The 8,295-nt window shown below is 39.0% G+C and overlaps 1 protein-coding gene across 4 annotated transcripts in view; it reads right to left on the bottom strand.

The window, feature by feature from the left end:
- SNX14 (sorting nexin 14) overlaps positions 1 to 8,295 on the bottom strand; it is a 51,749-nt gene that overhangs the window by 2,674 nt on the left and 40,780 nt on the right. For all 4 annotated transcript variants that reach the window (XM_027710170.2, XM_027710168.2, XM_027710171.2 and 1 more), the window contains 5 exons: positions 5,921 to 6,044; positions 5,239 to 5,403; positions 4,087 to 4,182; positions 3,292 to 3,383; positions 3,081 to 3,137 (listed from right to left, as the gene is read on the bottom strand). In XM_027710170.2, coding sequence (XP_027565971.1) covers positions 3,081 to 3,137; positions 3,292 to 3,383; positions 4,087 to 4,182; positions 5,239 to 5,403; positions 5,921 to 6,044 — 534 coding nt within the window. The remainder of the gene's footprint in view (positions 1 to 3,080; positions 3,138 to 3,291; positions 3,384 to 4,086; positions 4,183 to 5,238; positions 5,404 to 5,920; positions 6,045 to 8,295) is intronic.

The following is an 8,295-nucleotide window of genomic DNA, read 5'->3' as shown; positions in this document are numbered from 1 at the left end:
GCACATTGTATCAGTTTTTCGGCTCTTATCCTTCGACCTTGCTCACTTACACATGCTGCCATCAAACACATCAAGTGATCCAGCATGTATCCGCGCTGGTACGTGTAGCAGGAAATACCTTTGAGATACCAATCTCAAGAGTGGAAGCAGATGGACATCCCTGCTAATGACAATTTTCCCATTTCTCCCATCGCAGTTTTCTCTGCCAAAGGAGCAGTGCTTGAAACAAAACTTCCAGGATGCTCAGTTTTCCCTTTAAATGATGACTGACCTGAAATATTTTTTTGTTCTTCACTATAACTACAAACATACTTTGGCATGAAGCAACTCAAAAAGGACTAGTCTCTGCTGAATAGAGAGGACAGGCATTGATTTTCCCCCCCGCAATATAACAGATAGCTAAGTAAGAACCAGTCATTACTTTTAAACTTCCCTGTTACAATTGTTAGCAGGAGAAAATTCTCTTTCTAAATGGCTTTACAGTCTGTTTGAAGTGATTTTGGGGAAACATTTTCCAGGGCTCTAGATGAAAACCACTGCCACTCCTCCATCCATACCCTCTCCACCCTGCATTTCCCTTTTCCGTCCTGGTCCCACTGCCAAACATCACAGATGCAGCACTTTGTTCTGTGTTGCTCTCAGTACATCCGAAATAGGAAAACAGCTGAAGTTCCTAGTTGAAGTATTTTTCTTCCTTTCCTCTACTGAAATCTGGGCCAGTGATTCCCTTGCTCTGTTCCCACCAGCTTCAGGCATAAGGAAAGGGGAAGCCCAGCCCTCAACTCTGCTGTTTCACCAGGAGCAAAGGTGGTATTAAAGGTCCCTCTTCAGCAGGTGGTTATGAAACACTGCAGAGCAGTCAGGCAGTGTCACAGTTACACAGAAAAAAAGAATGGATTAAGAAGTACAAAACTTGATCTTGATTTGCATTAAATAGTCTTTTCTAGATTTGTTTTTGAAGAAAAAATATTTTACCTCGTTAAATATACACAGTTATGGAATCACAGCAGGGTTACGGTTGGAAGGTGCCTCTAGAGGTCACTTGGTCTAGACCTCAAGCAGAGCTACCTAGAGATGGTTGCCCAGGACCATGTCCAGACAGCTTCTGAACGTCTCCAAAGATGAACACTCCACAGTATACCCAGGGTAACCTGTGACAGTGCTTGGTCACCTTCACAGTGATAAAGTGTTTCCTGATGTTTAGAGGGAACCTCTTGTGTTTCAGTTTGTGCCTTTGCCTCTGGTCCAGTTACTGGGCACCACTGGTTCTGTCCTCTCTGTACCATACCCTCAGGGATTTACATAGATAAGATCCTCTGAGCTTTCTGTTCTCCAGGCTGAACAGTTCCCACCTCTCTCAGCCTCTTCTCATTGGAGAGATGCTCCAGTTCCTTCATCATCCTCATGGCCCTCCACTGAACTCTCTCCAGTATGTCCAGGTCTCTCTTGTACTGGGGAGCCCAGTCCTGCACACAATATTTCCAAATGTGGCCTCACCAGCACTGAGCAGAGGGGCAGAATCACCTTCCTCAACCTGCTGGTAACACTCCTGATGCAGCCCAGGATACTGTCAGTCTTCTGTTCAACTTTGTGTCTATCAGGACACCCTGGTCCTTTTCTGCAAAGCTGCTTTCCAGCTGCGTAGCCCCCAGCCCATCCTGGGGTTGTTCTTCCCCAGGAGCATGACTTTGCACTTCCCTTTGTCGAAGTTCCTGAGGTTCAGGAGGTTCCTGTCAGCCTGTTTCTCCAGCCTGTTTAGGTCCCTCTGGATAGCAGCAGGACCCTCTGGTGTATCAGCCACTCTTCCCAGTTGTGTGTCATCATCAGCCTGTCCCATCATCCAGAGCATTAATGAAGATGTTAAACAGGACTGGAGCCACAACAAATACCTCCCTAGGTACTGGCTTGCCTCCAATTAGACTTCATTCCATTGATCACCAGCCTCTGGGCCTGACCAGTGCTTTAAATGCCACTTGTTTTTTTCCATCATCAACTGATGAAAGACCAGTGTTCCTCTCTCTCTCTCTCTCTCTCTATATATATATATATACACACACATACACTATTAGCTGCTGTATCTATTACTGGACACAAAACCCCTTCAGCAGAGTAGAACAGCAAGTCTAAGGTCTTTTTTTCAGCACGCAAGTTTCCAGGCTACTTCCTTGTTCCCTTGGTCAGCTGGGAAACAAAGCTGGGAAACAAGCTCTTTTGCTTGTTTTTAACTGTCTGAACACTGGCATGAGGAGGGCAGCTACAAAGTAGGTCAAACATGCTGAGCCAGCCTCATTTCAGTGGAAACAATGGAAGGTGTCCTGGCTTGTTCCGATACCTAATATTTGTTTCTGTTTATCATGCAAAACAAATCACTGCTGGCACTTTGCAGTTTTCAGACACAGGGTTCATGCAACCAACATTTACTGTTAGTGAGGCATTTTTTTATTTGTTGGGTTGTTTGTTTTTTTTTCTGTCTAGCTAACTAGCAAATATCTCCTGCTTACTATGAAGACCAAACTGTAAAATTGCTATGTAAAACCCTGTAAAGGTTTGATATACATAAGTACAAATATGAGATGGATCCCAAACCTAGTGATATGCATTTATATAGCAATTTCTCTTGGGCAAATTCTGTCTCCTTTATCTGGAAAGTTGGAGTTAACATTGCAGTGACCAAACTAGGGCTAAGACACCCTCCTGCCAAACATTCTCAAGAAAAATGCTGCAGCTTGACATGAGCTCTGCATGCAGAATTCCCTTCCTGAATTGGGAAATGCACAAAATCGAGTGGAGACAAATCAGTCAAAGAGAAAAGCACAGAGATCTCGACCACTGATTGCTCTGTTGAATTCTACTTAAAGACAGCTCATACTTGCTGTATGCTAGACAAACGGCCCTGGGCTGATTTGGAAAGAGCTAATTAACAAAATGTAAGTAACCCAGATTCAAATACTAGAAAAACAAAGATTTCCCCCAAAATTTAAAATTATTATTACAAGGGAACAACAGCCAAAATACACCAGTGACCAGACTCAATAGCACCTAGAAGAATCCTGCAGTTCTTGAACAGAGTTAGCACATACCTTACTCAGCTCTGGAAAGAGTTCTAGAATCCCAATGTCCAGCAGAACATAGGTTAACTAAAAGAAAACAAATAAAACTAAGGACACTTCAAGGCAACACTACTGCTTTTTATTTTTAACTCTGAATTAGAGCCCACTCCTCTGCTATACCAAAAATTCACTTCAGGAAATCCTGTGCCAAAAGGCAAGTTTCTCACATGTTATGAGTTACCTGTTTGTTGAGCACTGGTTGCTGCAGTCCATCAAACAGAAGCCTGATGCCTTCATATTTAGCCTCTTCCCCAATGCACTTCCCTATTAAATCTAGACCAAATTCCAAAGCCAAAATATACAAGTCACGAGGAAGCACTGTAAAACAGCTGTATGATGCAATTATGGTAGTCCAGTAATTATTAACAAAAAACCCCCAGTTTAAATTAAATAAAGAGTTCAAGTTTTATCTATCTCAAATGGTAAATGGAAAAACAAACACACTTTTGGTTCATCTTTTTTTCCTCCCTTTTCTTCAGGGCTGCACACCTAAGTAATTATTACACTTTTTATAATATGAATCTATTGTCCTAATGCATGGTTTAATAAACCACAATCTGATTTTTTTAAAGTTACATTCTGATTAAATGGGCTTCTCTCCCCTCATCTATACAGTGTAAGGAGAGCTCAGATGTACCTTCTGGCTTCATGGTGTGCCTTTTTTAACCCATTTTTCATCTCGATAAAATACAAAACATAGGAACATTCTAAAGATGAAGAAATTATGATATTAAGTACATTTGTAAAGCTCTTCATTTCCATCAGCATGTCTTTATTAATTACTACGCTACAACTTAGTCAGCAACATTTAAATGACTAAACGAACTGCTGGTTTTTTACATCTAGTATTCTGATCAACTCAAATCTCAGCAGCCCAAGTATTATTTGATTTGGGAAGGTAATGTGACTGTATTTGGGTTATATATCTGCCTGAACAATTAACCACACTCATACAGACAGTCATGAAATAGAGAACCTGGAATGTATCTCATCATTTCTTCAAAAGTCTGCTTTGCTCGCCTCTGTTTATCCTGGAGAGAGCGAGGCTCAGTGTTCTCACAGAACACGGCATCTGCAGCAAAAACACATTGAAAAGAAGTCTTTAGGCAGCTACACATCACTGACATATAAATGTGTTTTGGATTGTGGCTTCAAAATTGAGTATCTTTTCTGTATGACCTTGACTGGAAGGAAATTCTAGCCCTGCCAGATCACAGTCTTTTGCTTACATTACCCTGATCAAATCCAGAATCCCTGCTCCTATGGAGGTCAATCATCTTTTCACAATTTGTTTCCATTCTTTTATAAATTTTAAAGCACTATCTTATAAGTTTGGATCAATTCTACTTTAGGTTAGTTATGATCTCCTAACTCACAATTTCCCTTACGCTTTCAAACATATAAGCAGTATTCACACTTTGTGCCAAAAACACTGTCTGGAACTGTCAAAAATTTCAGATTTACCTATGAACAAGAAAGCAAGAACCGCTGTTCATCAGAAATAACAGGTGCTCAGTTTTGGTTTTAGGCTCTGAAAGACTTACTCCTGTCTTTTTTTGTCTTTCAAAAGTTTTCCTTTTGGCTTGATAAGAACAGAGCTGCCTTAATGCCAGAGCTTCTGCAAGACTGTGGTATTTATTTAAATCAGACTGCACTCAGGTGGAGTTGCGTGGACATTTTTTAGATTTTTTTAACCTCTTTCCCCCTTCCTTATTCGAAGGTCAAGAACAGTCAAGCCCTCTCAAAAGCCCACGACAACAAAGGGGACAAATAAAAGAGAAACAATAAAGGACTGTGATGTAGCACAGAAGTGAAGTAACTTAAAAGACTGCATAAAACATTCATGCTGTGATACATTAAACAACCTTTATTTTGTTTTTGTTCCTTGCACAGCTTAGCAAATTACTACTCATAGTACTTTTTTCTGTAATCATCACTAACAGACAACATGGCTGACTCAGCATCTTTCCACAACGAGCTTTTGCAGTCTTTATAGGCACACTTGATTTTTAAAACTCCACTAGCTTAGTAAGCTTTGCAGAGTTTAGTACTTGGAAACTTCAAAGAAAGGATTTCAAATATCAAACTGAAGCAGTACTTTTACACCAAAGATTTAACTATTACTAACCTCTCAGCAGTGTTATCAGAGAAACCAACCGGTGCTCCTCAAATAGCTGTTCTAATTTGTAATGCAAGTAATAGTCTGTGTACAGTTCCAATGTATTTTTGAAGAGAATTCTTCCTCCCATCAAGAGATGATGCAGCCAGTCAGGAATGCGGAAAACTACCCTACCTGCAGTGTTACAGAGACATACATATATGAGGCTCTCCTGATACTCTTGACAAAGGAATCATTTATTCAAAAGTAAAAAACAATGATTGCAAGCAAGCAATATTTTAGTTTTGTTAGTGCAACGCTGAAAAAATTGGTATTCTCCACAGTGCTTATCAAATACTTCCTTTAGCTATTTTTATTAATTAAATCATTCCCATTCCCAGAGTGTATGAGCAGTCTAGGCACACCTGAGAAAAGCGAAGGGACCTACTCCCATAAGTTCATAATACTGAGATGCAGAAAGAAAGAGACATAACAAAACAATTAAGCAATAATGAATGATAAAAAAAAATGACATTCTCGCACCACAAGGAAGTCTTCTAAGGAATGACTGTGTCACTAAGTTGTATATTGATATGCTTGAAAGTGCTGAGCTATATATGAGTCCTACAATAGAATTTGATTTCTTACCAAAGAACATGAACTTCACATTTGGCATGAAGTATATGAATAATTAAGAGAAATCACTTCTTACCAACATACATTAGGTAGTCATAGACTCCTTCTACAGTCATCATTTCCATGAAGTAGTTCTGATTTTGTCGCCTTTCTGTATTCTCAGACCGGTTTGCATTATTCTTGAATAAATCATTAAAAAGCTAAAAATAGAAACATAAGACTGACATCATTTGCATTCAAAGGCAAAAGGATAGCAATCAGTCCTTTGGGTTGTTTTTTTAAAAAGAAGTAGCTTCTTTCCAGAGCTTTCAAAGAACTAATCACAGGCGTTGATTCGTTTCATTGTTTCTGGGTTTGTTTTTCTGAATTCTTCACTTTCCAATAAAGAGCATGTCACATGTTGCCAAGTTACACAACCAAAATACCTGGGTTCAGAACAAATCAGCAGGGTGTCTGAGACATTAATTCATGAGTCTTTTTGCTCCTGCTACCTTCTTCCAACCTAAACGATTCTGATCCTACGACACTGAAGTATTTCTAAAAGTTCCTGTTGGCTTCCATTTTGAAATAAATACAATGGTTTCTGGACAAAATATACAATTTTTTTTATGTACAGAAATACCTTTTCTCCCTGCCAGCTTGATTATTTACAGCAAAAACTTCATAAATCTTTTTAAGTTACTAAAGTTTGGGTTCCTTTACATTTATATAATTTCTCAATTAATATTCCTTTAGCCTTCTATTTTCCAATGTCATCACACCCCTCCCTGATCCCTCTATTTCCTTGTTTTTGGTTCTTTCTTAAAAGATATTATAATCCTCGCAATACCCCAAGAGGCTCTTCCCTGAACACCATAAGGGGTCCCATACCACCTAGGCAGTACTCCTTGCCCCCTCTGCCCTCAAGTCTGTGCATTCCAGCAGCTGTAAAGGAAAAACTCTTGGAATCCTGACACTTTTCATATTTAATACCTAGTAATCTCTATTAACAGTTTATTTTAAATTATCTTATCCTAAAAATAGTTGATCTAAAGATAAAATAGTATTTATACAAAATACTCTGTATTACAAAAATAAAGTTCAAAAGTTTATGCCAAGGTCCTAAAAAAAATATTCCAGAACTAGAAGCAAAGGTAACATAATCATAGCATTCCTGTGTTGAGATGATTGCCACTGTCACAGGTTTTTCTTTATCGCTCCCAAATTAAAATTAGTTCCAAAGAACAGGAAGTAATTTGCTTATATGTGGTTCACTTTCTGTACAGCAATTCTCCCTGAAATAAATAAAGCCATAAAACATGCAAATCACAAGCTCTGAATCATGCAAGTCTCTAAACAGAATGCTCTGCACTCTTAGGAAAAACTACATCAGGACATCTGGCAAGACTCAGGTTATGACCTGTACTTCTTCAGGCCCTCTCTTTTGTTAAGTGCTAAGCTGCTGGTATTATCTTCAGAAGGTTCACTCAAACTAAACAACACCAGGTTATTATATAAATTACATGAAAGGGCAAATATGGTTAATGCACTGGAGGATGACTGGTATCCAGGAACGCAACAAACCTACAAAGAACACGTAATTATTCACGCCTACTGTATGAAAGCGTCCCTGGTATGTTGTTTAAAAAACCCTGTATAAACTGAAGTCTATATCCTCCTCAATATTGAAAAAATCTAGCTGAATTACTGTAACTTAAACAAGAGCCTCCTTTATTTTTTAGATAGACCCCATGACCTGACAGAGGCAATACAGAGCCAACTCAAAGCAGCCCATTGTGCAATGTAGACATAGGTTCAGGAGTGTCTGGAGGCCAAGCTAAATCATTAACAGCAACTTGGTAGGTGACCTATAAAAAAAATCAAACGTGAAGGCCAGCTTAGGGCAAAGCTTTTTGACTTCCAAACGCTATTTCCACTTTCATCCCAAACCAGAAGCAGCATCTTTTGAATGATGCATGTATCTCTGCACATGGATAATCTGTCTTGCACCTTAAATGTAATGGTTCCTTGATCAGAGTCAAGCTTTGAAAGCTCTGACTCTTGCATGTGGCATTTCAGAACGTAACAGCAGTACAAGGCATGGCAAAACAGCTGAGCCAATGACCAGTTTTTATAAAGTACATTTTTTATACTATTCCAGTGAAAGTGAATATTCTATAGTCATTTTCAATGCACGGCAGCAGCCATAACACAAAGTGGTATTACATCTCTACTTCTACGTTTTGTGCTTTCCAGAATTTTGCTTCTGAGGAAATTCAAGTGAAAAATATAAAATTGGTTATCTAACACAAAAGTTGAGATTACATTCACAATTCAGATAAGCACAGGATTCTGCCTTGAATGTTTCTCTGCATGCTAATATTTGAGACTGGCAAGACAAGCCTCAATGCTATCATTATTCACAAGTATCTTTAAGATTAAATAGTAATTGCAATTATAACCATGAAATAT

The sequence above is a fragment of the Pipra filicauda genome, unplaced genomic scaffold (assembly GCF_003945595.2).
Source record: "Pipra filicauda isolate LSUMZ 115617 unplaced genomic scaffold, ASM394559v2 scaffold261_size1826302_pilon, whole genome shotgun sequence".
Lineage (NCBI taxonomy): Eukaryota > Metazoa > Chordata > Aves > Passeriformes > Pipridae > Pipra > Pipra filicauda.
This window is presented reverse-complemented; position numbering and strand designations above follow the sequence as displayed.